The sequence below is a fragment of the Chiloscyllium plagiosum genome, chromosome 7 (genome assembly GCF_004010195.1).
Source record: "Chiloscyllium plagiosum isolate BGI_BamShark_2017 chromosome 7, ASM401019v2, whole genome shotgun sequence".
Lineage (NCBI taxonomy): Eukaryota > Metazoa > Chordata > Chondrichthyes > Orectolobiformes > Hemiscylliidae > Chiloscyllium > Chiloscyllium plagiosum.
In genome coordinates this window covers 85793944-85809196 of record NC_057716.1, presented here as the reverse complement: position 1 = coordinate 85809196, position 15253 = coordinate 85793944, and the positions used below count along the sequence as shown (strand labels likewise).

Below are 15253 nucleotides of genomic sequence, written 5' to 3'. Positions count from 1 at the left end.
GTCTGGTGGAAGAGAGTGAACTGAAAGTAAAGAACTATTACTGTTCTTTGTAGTTGCCTAAGATGGCAAAAGCATGTCAGGTTTGGAAAGTGGGTTCAGTGGAAATGCGAAGCAGTATACTGTATAAAAATGTTGACAAGGTAACAGCTGAAAGTGAATCATTTCAGCTGAGCATCAGATTCTTCTATTAATTGATATTCTAGTTGCTAACAACACTGTGCACTGGAGAGAAGCTGCAATCAAACTCACGCAGAGATCAGACTTTTTTTGTTCCATACTTAGGTATCAGGTTTCAGAACATGAGTCATAAAACATGCATATTCATGCGTGTCATCCATATCATTACCTTCATATCATTGGCATCCTGAAGCATAGTCTGATGCTCCTTTTCTTTGTCTTGGAAGGTCACTTCATGCATCTTTTCTGTTAAGCAATTTCAAGAGGGAATTAGCCACATACGCACAACAGCACGTCCAAGCACTGCATGTCAAACGGTTTTAAATTCACAATCGGAACAAATATGAGTTTACGATGTTTGAAGCATTTTTTAAAAAATATTGCTGGTTTGTTATGCTGAATATTTAAAGCTACCACAGAATTTGAAAAGTTGTCACAGTGCAAGTAACAAGTCAGTCCTATTGAAGAATGTAGGGGCGTAGATGTGTATCAAAGTAACAGAAGCTTCAATGAATATGGATTGAAAGGTGATGACATTCAAGGCAATGGGCCAAGTGCTGGAAAGCCGGATTAATGCAGATAGGTCAATACAGACTTGAGCTGCAAGGCTTCTTCTGTGCATGAATAATTATAGATATCAGTTAAAAATACTTATTCTCATATTTCCATAATAATCATTTCATTCACAATGTTACACAAACCTTTTTTGTTTCACCTTGTGTAAATTTAAGTATCTTTCTTATCTGGAAATAAAATTGTGAGCTTCCAGTCCCTTCAGTATATGTGGCACACTTGAAAGCAATTCAAAATTATTTGTGTAGATATATGAACACGCTGTGCTGTAAAGTGCTCAGAGGCAAAATAAACAGCAACATCATGAGCTGATGATCATTTGGATAAAGGCATCGAAATTATTTAAGCCAGGTCAATGTGTACCTTGGGCACGGAGTTTCGCTATCTCTTCATCAAGTGCATCGTGAGACTCCTCCAGCTGCCTTCTTTTCTGCTCCACATTCTGCATGTAATCTGTCAGCGATTTTATTTTGGCTTCATGCTTGCAAAAGATGAACAGCACAAAAAGTAGATGTAAAAGTGTGCATTACACAAATCACCAGTGTGTTTGGAGCCATCTAATAAAAGTCTGATGCTAAATTTAAACCTACATGTAACCTGGATCTTGGACAAAACTCAGTGTCAGAACTCCTTCAGTAGAGATGGATCCCTTCCTAACAGCATTGCAGATACTCACTGACTTGGTCACACCTATACAATTCACTGTAAGACATGCAGACAATGTCATAGAGTCATAGAGATGTACAGCATGGAAACAGACCCTTTGATCCATGCTGACCAGATATCCCAACCCAAACTAGTCCCATCTGCCAGCACTTGGCCTATACCCCTCCAAACCCTTCCTATTCATCGACCCATCCAGATGCCTTTTAATTGTTCCAATTGTACCAGCCTCCACCATTTCCTCTGGCAGCCCATTCCATACACGTACCACCCTCTGCATGAAAAGTTGCCCTTTAGATCTCTTTTATATCTTTCCTCCTCACCTTAAACCTATGCCGTCTACTTCTGGATTCCCCCACCCCAGGGAAAAGACTTTGTCTATTTATCCTATCCATGTCCTTCATGATTTTATAAACCTCTATAAAATCACTCCTCAGCCTAGGACACTCCAGGGAAAACAGCTCCAGCCTGTTAAACCTCTTTCTATAGCTCAAATCCTCTGACTGTGGCAACATTCTTATAAATCTTTTCTGGATCCTTTCAAGTTTCACAACTTCCTTCCGATAGGAAGGAGACCACAATTGCATGCAATATTCCAACAGTGGCCTAACCAACATCCAGTACAGCCGCTACATGACCTCCCAACTCCTGTACTCAATACTCTGACCAATAACGTCTTCTTCACTATCCTATCTACCTGTGATTCTACTTTCAAGGAGCTATGAACCTGCACTCTAAGGTCTCTTTGTTCAACAAAACTCCCTAGGACCTCACCATTAAGTGTATAAGTCTGCTGAGATTTGCTTTCCCAAAATGCAGCACATTTATCTAAATGAAATTCCATCTGCCACGCCTCAGTCCATTGGCCCATCTGATCAAGATTCTATTGTACTCTCTAAGGTAACCTTCTTCACTGTCCACTACACCTCCAATTTTAATGTCATCTGCAAACTTACTAACTATACCTCTTACGTTCACATCCAAATCATTTACATAAGTGTACTGGATGCAGCACTGTTCCTTGTGACACTCCACTGGTCAAAGGCCTCCAGTCTGAAAAGCAACCTTCCACCACCACCCTCTGTCTTCTACCTTTGAGCCAGTTCTGTATCCAAATGGCTCATTCTCCCTGTATTCCATGAGATCTAACCTTGCTAACCAGTCTCCCATCAGGAACCTTGTTGAACGGCTTACTGAAGTCCATATAGATCACGTCCACCACTCTGCCCTCATCAATCCTCTCTGTTATTTCTTCAAAAACTCATTCAAGTTTGTGAGACATGATTTCCCATGCACAAAGCCGTACTGACGATCCGTAATCAGTCCTTGCCTTTCCAAATACATGTAGATCCTGTCCGTCAGTATTCCCTCCAACAACTTGCCCACCACTGACGTCAGGCTCGCTGGTCTATAGTTCCCTGGCTTGTCCTTACCACGTTTCTTAAACAGTGGCACCATGTTAGCCAACCTCCAGTTTTCCGGCATCTTACCTGTGACTATCAATGATACAAATATCTCAGCATTGAACACAGCAATCACTTCCCTAGCTTCCCACAGAGTTCTCGTGTATACCTGATCAGGAACTGGGGATTTATCCACTTTTATGTGTTCCAAGACATCGAGCACTTCCTCCTCTGTAATCTGGACATTTTTCAAGATGTCACCATCTATTTCCCTACCTTCTATATCTCCCATGTCCTTCTCCACAGTAAACACTGATGCAAAATACTGTATGAGAGCATTTATAATTTCTCGTACTTCCAGAACAACGGTAGAAATGCTGACATTTTATCCATTCATTCAGTGATAACTTGATACATCGCAAATTAGGACGTGCGCAGTTACAATTTTGTAAGCAACACAATGATGACTTCTCCGTTTATTATTTAGAATCCACCTTTTTCATCCAAGAAATATAGTCCCACAGGTCCAAACACAATCATCTTTTCAAACAGAATGTAATGTGTAACAGTGCCAAACCACATTACATGCTGCTGACCACCCACACTACTACACTCTTATACTGAGCACCATTTCCAAAGGAAGACATTAATTGATTGTCAAGTCTGTAGTGTATAGGAGCAGTGGACAGGGGAGCATTAAGAGAAACTGGACACTCCCAAGAGGAAAGAAAATCACTTGTGGGGCCATAAGCCATTGAACAAGCACATAGCAACGTTAAAACGTTACATTAACTGGCATGAAAGGTTCTGTGGCAGAGTGACAGAATCCCAACCTCTGGGCTGGAGGCGTCAGGTTCAAGTCCCATGCCAGGATCATTCACGACACAATTCAATCAGCCCAGAAACCTTTCCAACACCTCCTCATTATTTCCCAAAGGAGAAAGAGATGTGTGCACTTTAGACAAGCTTTTTAAAAGAACTCTTGAGGCAGAGCTTTGCAATCCCCAGACTCAGTAAATGCTGTTTGCACTCAGATGCCATCAACATGTTACTAGTGATCAGACAGAGTCTGATTTCAAAATGTTGCCCAATATATTTGAAAAACTTGTTTGTGGGATGTGGGCGTCGCTGGCTGGCCAACATGTGTGGCCCGTCCCTAGTTGCCCTTGAGGAGGAGGTGGGGATGAGCTGTTTTCTTGAACTACTGCAGTCCACCGGCTATGGGTTGACCCACAATGCCATTAGGGAGGGAATTCCAGGATAATGCTAAATTATGTAATTGCAGAGAATCTGTTAAATTTCTACAACCTCTTTTGCAACTTATTATTTATCAGGTCGAGCACATTCTCATTGCGGGGGCAAGGGAATGGAGTAGGGGATAGAGGGAGGCAAAGATAAAAGGGGAAAAGATAAGGGTAAGGTAGAAGGAGTGGCGGAGGGACAGCAACAGTGATGTGGGAGGTGAAAAGTCCCAGAGAATGAGGAAAGAGTGGAGGGGATAGGGAGGAAGAATGAGGGGAGGGGAACGAGCAGGGTAAGAGAACCATTACAGTACCAGCTGCTGGTTGAACACTTCAAAATATTTTCAGCAGCAAAATGGATGTGAAAAAAAACATGAATATTTAAGTCATATCGACCACATTTAGCTTGAAAAGACAACTGCAATTCTAATTAAAATTTCAATGCAAAAAGATCCATTAATCATGTGTTACATGACAGGCGTTCCTTCATTATGAGACACAATTAGTGGAGACAGAAAACATGCACACACTCACACAAACATCATTTACTTTGGATACACCAGCACTTCTATCAATGAGCTCTAACTTGGCAATCACCAATTGTTGAAACTTTATTGCTTGAACAGCACAGCATGTCAGGCAGCATCCAGGGAACAGGAGATTCGACGTTTCGGGCACAGGCCCTTCTTCAGGAATCGGCCTGTGCCCGAAACGTCGAATCTCCTGTTCCCTGGATGCTGCCTGACCTGCTGTGCTGTTCCAGCAATAAAGTTTCAACTTTGATCTCCAGCATCTGCAGACCTCACTTTCTCCTCGAAGAATCACCAATTGTTGAAGCCCAATTCTAAGAATCCTGCAGACTGAAGGCCCATATTAGTGATACAGGCATAAAGTTAAAATATTTTACAAAGTGTGAATATTGTGGGCGCTAAACAAGCATAATCGTGTGAAATGTTATCTCAAAGTCTTGAGAGACACCTGGGTAAACATCAGTCTGTTCCTATGCAGCAATGGGGCATGGTATGAAACACCAGGCAGTGCAGAAGCAGAAATGTCAATTGACTAGTTCATCCACAACTCCTCAGTGTTTCACTGTATTACACCATTGACTGCTAGCTTACAGGTTCAGTACTTTTACTGTGTCAGCTCCTGAAACCAAGCAATTTGTTATTTTTCAGGGTGATGGAGGTTGGCATTGGGAGAGATAAGCAGATGTTTATGAGGGGAAAGGAGCAAATCATTCTCTTCCGATACTCATACACATCTGAACAATCCTCTGAGCAGAATTGTCAAGAGGCACGTCAGTGTAGCACAGGCAGTACTTGGCTGGCATCTAGCTAGAATATCAACTTCCTTCACCTTATTGTGAAAAAGCTACTGACGCCCCATTTAAAAGCAGAGTCCATTTGTAAGAACTTTTCCAAACAGCTTCAAGTGGAAATCCACTTCAGGTTTTACAGGAACACTTTTTAAAAAAAATTCTGGTGAATTAAAATTACGATTTTGATGTCAGCACAACCTGCACTTCAAAAAACCCAAACTCAGTCAGAGTGATTGCTTTCCTGAAGGACTTTGTTGGTTGTAAAGCACCTTGAGATTGCCAGTGGCTGTGAAGCACGTTTTCTTTAAGTTGAAGTGTTGGTGCTCAGTAAAATTCAGGCCTCTTTGCTACATATAACAGGGAGCCTACTTGCCAGTACTAAGAGTTTTTTTTTGGAAAATCGATCATATCAATCACACACAGACACACACACACACCCTCCCACAGACACACACACACATGTTTCATCAAAAGTATATCAAATTGTTGATTATAATCCAATTCTTTTCATCTGTTTGGATTGTAGACAAGAGGTGGGGATACTGCAAAATTAATTAGGCATCATATGACTCTTGGCACATATGCAAGACAAAATTAACTAAAAACATTGAAAAAAATTCTAAAACTTTCTGATTGGGTTACAAAACCTCCAATATTCAGGTCATTAAAAGTGATGTTCATTTTCTGTGCTTTGCAACTATAGTGGACACATACAATCTTATCTCAGGGGGAGCTGTGGGGAATCTTTATCAGATAAAGACATCAGGCTCCTCTTCTGTGCACTTTATTGGATCTTCCTTACCATTGAAATGGTGGGATGATCTGATCTCACCTGGTTTAGACCACTACCAACATTGAACTTTACAGCCAATGTGTTTAAAATGCACACAGAGGATTAAAACACAACTTAAAGTTTACAGGGGTTGCTTGGCTTCCATCAGTCTTCACAGACTATTGAATCAAGCAGCTTATTTTACCTCACTATTTATTGTGGCAGCATCAGTAGCCCATAAACCAGCTCCTATTTGCTCTGGGAGCTTCCATTTCCCATACCTGAGACACTAAGAGCTGACACGCTGCTAGCTCACGCTCATTCTCATTCATTTTCCTGTTGCAGTCCAGCTGGGTACTCTCCAGCTGTTTGGCACGTTTCACCAGGGTCTTGACCTCAGATTTCATCTTGCTAACGTACAGACGAGCAACCGTGAATTCGTCTTCCAGCACTCCATTCATTTCGGCCATCTGGAAGGGAGAGAAGTCGTGGTTACACTGTGAACATCAATAATATGACAACAGTTAGAAGCTTCCTGTCTCTAAAATCATCGGGATAGGGAAATAGTCCCACCCTTTCATCCAGCATACTGCAATAGGAAATATCACAACCATGGTGTGATATAAATGCTGCGGTAGCTCTTTGAGAAAACACATGGTGCTTATTTGAACCCACAGCCCAGAAGGTTTAAAACTAAGTTAGGGAAGGTAATGGCACAGTGGTATTATTCCTGGATTGTTAATATAGAGACCCAGGTAATGTTCTGGGAATCTGGATTCAAATCCTGCCATGGCAGATGGTGGAATTGAATTCAATAAAAATCTGGTGACCATGAACCCAGCTGGTTCAGTAATACCCTTAGGGAAGGAAACTGCCATCATTACTTGGTCTGCACTGTGTGTGACTCCAGACTCATAGAAATGCGGTTGCCTCTAAACTGCTCTCTGGCCTGGGCAATAAATGCCGGCTTCGTGATGCCCTTATCCCAAGAATGAATAAACAATAAATACAATGTCTTGGCTGTGCTGATTGACCCATCTCAGCCAAGTTCAATGCCCTAAAGTAGGACAAGTAGAAGGGGAAGGGAAAGGAAAAAGCAGGAGGAAGAATAAAGAAAAAAGATGGGGGAAAATGACACAAGGGGAGAGACGACAGTGTGGAGTAAGGTCTTGACTAGTGTTTGCCTAACTACCCAGAATGAGGGTACTGTCAGGTCTCCCTGTTTTGTTACTGAAGATTGTTTGTCATTTGGAATGCTACGTGAGCAAAGAGCTTCCATATACATACAGCACAGCAGGGGAAAGAGACCTTTATTTTCAAAAAGTGCATTTACTTGTTTAACATCAATTAATAGGTTACTTGAGAACTGTTTTCACAAAAGATATGCACCGACCCTCATGCCTTTACACCTTCCAACAATTACGCACCATTTTCAGTTTCACATATTATGCAAAGCTTTATTCAGTCCATAACTTTGAGCTCAAGAAATACAATATTTCAATAAAATGCCTCATCTCAATGAGAAAAGGTCTTTGAAATTGTACAGGACAGCTCAGACTGTCAATATGTTCATTATAAAAACAGAGCAAATTTATATCTGGCTATATAAAAAGATTGCCAATTATTCTTAACATCCACGTGATCATTCAACAATTAAATGCAAATGATCATGGTGAATGGCTTGTCCTCATCTCAGATTGGGTCAGAAAGGACATTTCATTTTCAGAAATATATTTGAAAACTCCTTTAAGTTCTTCACAAAGGAAACACTTGTTAAAAAAAACTCAGTCAAATCTCAGTGCCAGAGACATCTGAGAATTGGCAGACTTGTTTCAGAGATGAAAGTAATGTTGAAGTTTTAATTCACCAGCAATTAAGAGATTCTACTGAACTATGCTAAAGGATCCATACTAAGTAGGATCTTTAGCATCTAACTGTTTTTTAAAAAAAAATGGGTTCTGTGTACGTGGAAGATTTTCTGCGCACATTTGGAAGAAAATGCACCAGGAGCCTCATTACATAGTACTGTCTAAGTTCAAACAGCAGAGGGAGCTAAAAGCTATTCAAAGAAGATTACAAACAAGCTTGAATCTTGAAATGGTCATGGGCATTCAATGACAATTCGTATGCAGTATTATGTAAAATACAGAAAAATTGGGAAAAATAATCATTTGCCCTCATTTATGGATAACGTAACTCAATTGAGTTCCTTTGAGAGGCCAATCAGGGTCAGTGAAAACCTGGTAAGTGGAGAGGAAAGTTAAGCCTTTATTAAGATGACGTTTAACTGCAGGTCTCCAATTCCTCAGGAAGCAGATAATCTGATTTCAACATTATCATTTTATCTTTAATAATAATGGAAACAGAGTAAAGTACTGTATATAAGGAATTTGTTTCCATTCATTGTGAAGAATGACGCTTTTAAAGATTGCACTGTGTCGGTATTGAACATTATACACCCTGACAAATCCTCTCCAGCACAGGCTCGGTTAAAATACAGTGCAATGTTGTTGGCACGTTGGTGACAAAATAGCTGAAGATTAACTTTAGACAGGCTGGGGTGCAAGTCCAAACAACTGGAGCCTGTTCCCTGGATGTGTCCCTGGTTCCCTTATGCCCGGAATCCAACCTGTTAATCCTGGAGTTGGAACCTTGGCCCATTCCAACCCACCAGGATAAAGTGAGGACTGCAGATGCTGGAGACCAGAGTTGAAAAATGTGATGCTGGAAAAACACAGCAGGCCAGGCAGCATCCGAGGAGCAGGAGAATCGACGTTTCGAGCATAAGTGCCTTGCAGACATGTTTTCATCAGTCTGTTCGGGTATAAGTTTCCTGAAGAAGGGCTTATGCCTGAAACATTGATTCTCCTGCTCCTCGGATGCTGCCTGGCCTGCTGTGTTTTTCCAGCATCACATTTTTCCACTCCAACCCACCCCCAGCACAAAAATGCCCCTGTGAATGTATATCGGGCTGAGGTAAACGTGCTTCTTTGGAGAAGGGTCCACTCACCTCATCTCCATTCACGAAGGCCAATCCTCGAGGGGGATTTTTACTACACCCTTGGACCCAGGTCTGGTTTGGCATCGGGGAGGTCCTGGACAAATGCTTCTTGGCCAGAGAGCTGCCCCTTTCTCAGCGCAGGGCTGTCATTGTGCTGCTGCTGAAGAAAGGGGGCCTTCATTTACTCAAGAACTGGCATACAGACTCCCACCTCAGCATGGATTACACAATCTTTGCCAGGGTGTTGTCATCTCGCCTGGGATCCATGATGGATCACATGATCCACCCATACATGGTTCCGGGCTGAAGGATCCACGACAATGTCCATCTGGTCCAGTACCTGATCCGTTTTTCCCAGAGGACCGATCTCCCGAGCACCTTCCTGTCTCTCAACCAGGAGAAAGCATTCGACAAAGTCAATCGTGAGTATCTGCTCGGGACTCTGCAGGCATTCCGGTTCAGGACGCAGTTCATTGCCCAGATCCGACATTTGTACACTGCCGTAGAGTGTCTGGTGAAAGTTAATGGGCCCCTTTGCTTTGGGAGAGGAGTACATCAAAGCTGCCCCCTGTCCGGCCAGCTGTATTCCTGGTGCGTGGAGCCTTTCATGCGCCTCTTTCAGAGGAGGTTGTTGGGGCTGGTTCTGCGCGGTGCGGGCATGGAGGTGGTCCTCTCCGCTTACACCGACGACATGCTCCTCACTTTCAGTGACCCAGCTGACCTGGAGAGGATGTGCGAGTGCCAGGCCATGTACTCGGTGGCGTCTTCCACCAAGATCAATCGAACCAAACGTTCTGGACTCATGGATGGTCCATGGCAGGTGGTCTCTCTGCCAGAGTAGTTATTGGGGTTTAGCTGGAGTACCCCCCCATCTCCTCTATCTGGAGGTCTACCTTAGACTGCCTGAGGAATCCTGGACAGTGAACTGGTAGGAGCTGGAGGCCAAAGTCTATTGCCTCCAGTTTATTTGCCTAGTGTGCAACCTCAATTGTGACACACAGCTACTTTTTATTAACCGTGAGGGTCTGAAGGTCACCCTCAGGACAGTGCCTGTCTTCTACCAGGATCTGATCAATGTCTGGAACATGGGCAACTCATGCCAGGTCTTCCTGCCATCAGGAGTAGCAGCTATCTTGTGGTGCAGTGATAGTGTCCCTATTCTTGGACTGAGAAACCCGGGTTCAAGTCCCACCTGCTCCACAGGTGTCTAATAACATCTCTGAGCAAGTTGATTAGAAAAATAGATTTAAAAATTACAAGGCACCATTAAGGGGCATTTATGGTACGGTGATAGTGACCCCACCTTGAAGACAGGAGACCTGAGTTCAAGTCCCACCTGTTCCAGACGTCTAGCATAATGTCTCTGAACATGTTGTTAAGGAAAATGGTGACAGGTTAATGGGGGAAATAAAAGAAATACAAAGCATCATCAAGAGGCACTTGTGGTACAGTGGTAGGGACGCCATCTCTGAGCCAGAACTGGGTTCAAATCCCACCTGTTCTGAAGTGTGTAATGACATCCCTGAACAGACTGATGAAAACATATCTGCAAGGCACTAACAGTAACTGTTGAGGTCTTTGATGAAGAATAACTATTAGTTTGGAATGCCTGGAAATCACGTCTAGCTGCTTTCAGATGGGTTGAACCACACTTAAAACTTGCAGTTACACTCCATTAATTATCCTAATATCACTCTTCGGGTTTTAAGTATGAGATTCCAAAATACTTGACGGAGTCATATGATGTGAAGCTGATGGTTACTGGAAAGCCCATCCACAAGTTACGAATGACATGCTGAAATCCAATTGCCAGTACAATTCTGTCAATAGCATGTAAAATGTGTCAGCTGTGACTCAGTCCATAGCATTCATTTACAAGGATCTGTGCTCATGGAACACCCTGGGGCTTGAACCCAAAACTCTACAATGCTGAAGGAGTGCTGCATTTCTCAGGTACTGTCTTTCCAGTAGGATGTTAAACTTAAACCCTGTCATCCTGCACGGATGGATGTAAAACAAAATCTGATTTGATATTCCAAAGATGAGCAGGGGCTTTATCCCCATGTTCCGGCCAAAATTTATCACTAAATCAACATCAAGAGAGAGAAAACTGAACAGGTCATTCTTAAATTGGTTTAGATTTTTTTAGATTACTTTACAGTGTGGAAACAGGCCCTTCGGCCCAACAAGTCCACACCGACCCGCCGAAGCGCAAACCACCCATACCCCTACATTTACCCCTTACCTAACACTACGGGCAATTTAGCATGGCCAATTCACCTGACCTGCACATCTTTGGACTGTGGGAGGAAACCGGAGAACCTGGAGGAAACCCACGCAGACACGGGGAGAATGTGCAAACTCCACACAGTCAGTCGCCTGAGGCGGGAATTGAACCCAGGTCTCTGGCGCTGTGAGGCAACAGTGCTAACCACTGTGCCACCGTGCCGCCCACAAGTGTTTCTGGGAGTTTGCCATCTACAAATTGGCTGCCACAGTTCCTACTTTACAACAGTGATGAGATTAGATTAGATTCCCTACAGTATGAAAACAGGCCCTTTGGCCCAACCAGTCCACACCAACCCTCCGAAGAGTAACCCACCCCCCTCTGACTAATGCACCTAACACTATGGGCAATTTAGCAATGGCCAATTCACCTGAACTGCACATCTTTGGATCGTGGGAGGAAACCGAAGCACCCAGAGGAAACCCACACAGACATGGAGCGAAGGTGTAAACTCCATACAGACAGTTGCCCTCGGCTTGAATTGAACCTGGGACTCTGGTGCTGTGAGGCTGCAGTGCTAACCACTGAGCCACCATTGTCATACTTTGAGTTACTAGTAAGTTGCAAGAACCACTGTGTAAATGCAGGCCTTTATTTTTCCTGTTGATAGGGAGGTGGTTCAATGTCATCAAATTCAGCAAAAATCACTTAATGTGTTGTATGCACAACAGTCCAATAGTTGCTACTAGCAACTGGTCAATTGATAATGTCTGCAGGACAGCTGAGACCTTGCATCTACTTTCAAAAGTTGATTAATTAGATTCTTCTCCCAAATATTTTTCATCAACCTGTTCAGAGTCGGTATTACACACCAGCTGTGCAGGTGAGGCTTGAACTCAGGTCTCCTGGCTCAGAGGTCAGGACACTACCACTGTAGCGCGAGGACCTTCCAAAGGACCCTCCAACTTCTTCCATTTTATTATAAATATTCAGAAGTGCTCTTACACACAAGTGAGGTTTGATTTCCCCATCACCAAATTACCTGTGATTTTTTTCATCTGTATATCACCGGTGTTTTCCAACTGATTAATTTAGGTGCGAAGCCTGTTAAGGGTGATGCAGACCATCAAAGCTGAGGGAGAGGGGGCTAAATTGAAACAGAGTTGGAAGGGGCAGCCTCTTCTTCCATTGCACTCTTCAGAATGCAAACCACCTGAATGGTGCTCTTCTCTACTTGAGATGCAGCTCCAGGCCAAGGTTGTAGGCCAGAAGCCTACTGGTTTGGAAAAAAACAATCTTTCGTCTCTCCTCAGCCATCTGCACATCATTGCAAGTAAAATCAGCTATGGAGCATAACAACCAGGAAAGATTTAAAAGGTAATGTTGGTTTAAGAATACTTTCTTCATATATTTAAGAATAGCAGATTGGTACAGGTTTATTAACAGTATTGAAAATGAGATAATGAAAAATACATATTTTTAATCACAGTGTCAAACCACCGTGTTTGAACAATCTGCCTGATTTTTGCTGATTGAAAATTACCTTTTGAATATGGGTTAAGCCTTCAGATTTGTGAAGACTGCATAGGATGTGCATATTGATAACAATGCAATGTCCATATGCTCATTTGAGTTTTCCAGCTTATTCACTCATGTGTCATTGAGGAAGCCACAGACTGTACTGTCGTATTATGATGATCTAGATCTGCCATTATTACATGAATCAGTAGTTGAACTTATGAACTCAGCAACACACACATTCAGTTAAGTTTTAACAACACTATGTATGGCCCAACAGATGGTGTTGTTGTGGAATCCCCGCAAGGCTCCGCTCTCAGACATCTTTGTTGGATTCTCCCGAGAAATATGTTTTCAATGGAAAGACACCTGACCTTCGACCCTGTGCATATTTCCAATATGTAGATGATACGCTTGTGATATTTAAATTTGCAGCTGCATGTAAGAACATCCTTCCGTGTCTTAAAGGACATGCTGAATGAGCTCCCTCATCCTGTGAAATCAGCCAGAGGGGTGGTGAATACTGGCCATTACCAATTTACTTTCATTGGTGAGTATACACATTGAGATGCACATGCTAAAAGATTAACCTTATTGAAAAACCTTGTAAAAAGGGCCCAAGCTACCTGCTCACTGTGCAAACTTCATGCTGAAATGGAGAGCATCAAAAACATCCTATCGGATATTGGCTACCTTGATCAGATCTCATATAAACTCATAAAAATCCTTAAGACAGCCAACCTCCTCCTTAAAAGTATCCAGACTACATCAGATTGCCTTGGATCATTACAGTACCTGAAAAGTTTGAGCAAGAGGTAAAGCTAGCTATTTCACACTGCTTGAACATAGCAAAAGAAGCAGTGTTCATCACTAACAGAATGCTGCAGACAACTAAAAGGTCGTTGTGCCTATTGCACAAATATGGTACATGAACTTTAGTGCTGCTATGGGATTATGAAGTGAGATATGGGCTTGTATTCTCTAGAGTTTTGAGGACTGACAGGAGACCTCATTGAAATTAAGAACATTCTTACAGAGTGTGACAGGGTAGATGTGTGTAGGATGTTCTCCTGCTGATGAGGCTAATACCAAGGAACAGTCTTGGAACAAGGCAGAGACCTCATAGATGTGTGGTGAGGAGGAACTTCTTCAATCAGTGTGTTTGAAATTCGTTACCACAGGGGGCTATGAAAGCTCAATCATTCAGCATGTTTAAGACTAAAACTTGTAGATTTCTGGAAACTAACCATATCGATGGAGCTATGATAATGCAGGGGCAAATTAACACCATCTGTTGAATGGTGGAACAGATCACCAGCCAAATGGGTAATTTCTGCTCCTATTTCGTTAACACATGTCCAGATCAAACAATCAAGAATATTCTCAAGGAACCTACCATTTTTACCTCACTGTTGCCAATGATTCCCCCTATTTCACCCAGATCCTTTAGCAAGATATTCAATATCTCAGTTGCTCGCTTTTTCTGGTGGTTACTGAGCTCCTGAAGTTGGTTGAATTCTTTCTGAACAACCACTAAAGTATTCTGTGGAAAAAAATAAGTTTGAATGAAAATCTGCAGGTTAAGAAGAAAATCATTTGACACAAATTTTTTAAATTGTTTTAATTCTTCAAAAGAAATGAAAAATATTTCTTAACATCATAAAATAGACCAACATTAGGACGTTATTTAGCCTATCGAGTCAGTGCTGGGCCTTTCAAAGCAGTCCTGTTAATCCCAACTTTCTCCATTTCCCTGCAATTTACTTTTCTCCTTGAAGTAAACATCTACTTCCCTTTTGAAAACTACTATTGAAACTTCCCCATCATCTAGCATTAAGAGCAGCTCCCATTGGGGTGGCATGGTAGATCAATGGTTAGCACTGCTGCCTCATAGTACTGTGGACCCGGGTTCAATTCCAGACTTGGGCAACTGTCGATGTGGAGGTTGCACATTTCCTCCAGTTTCCTCCCACAGTTCTCATAGTACACCAGTTGAAAACCACTGATCTGGGATAAGGCTAGACAATTGCGTACTTCCGTTCTTCTCCTAAACAAAGGGCATTGTTAAACTGGAGAGGATTCAGAAAAGATTTACAGGAATGCTTCTAGGAATCAGATGGTTTGAGATATAAAAATAGACTGGAAAAACTGGGATTTTTTTCACAGGAGTGTAGGAGATTAAGGGGTGACATTAATGAGGTTTATAAAATCACAAAGGGCATGGATTAGGTGAATGACAAGGTTTTTTTTCCCTAGGGGGCATATTTCTAAGGCGAGAGGAGGACGATTTAAAAAGGATACGAGAGGCAAATTTTTTAACACAGAGAGTGGTTTGTGAATGAAATGAACTGCTGGAG

The 15253-nt window shown here is 42.4% G+C and overlaps 1 protein-coding gene across 1 annotated transcript in view; it reads right to left on the bottom strand.

The window, feature by feature from the left end:
• The window catches only part of LOC122551741 (kinesin heavy chain), a 204646-nt gene that overhangs the window by 55723 nt on the left and 133670 nt on the right, over positions 1 to 15253 (bottom strand). The window contains exons 15-18 of the mRNA XM_043694135.1: positions 14293 to 14439; positions 6432 to 6620; positions 1114 to 1231; positions 347 to 423 (exon numbers count right to left, since the gene is read on the bottom strand). Of these exons, the coding sequence (XP_043550070.1) occupies positions 347 to 423; positions 1114 to 1231; positions 6432 to 6620; positions 14293 to 14439 (531 nt within the window). The remainder of the gene's footprint in view (positions 1 to 346; positions 424 to 1113; positions 1232 to 6431; positions 6621 to 14292; positions 14440 to 15253) is intronic.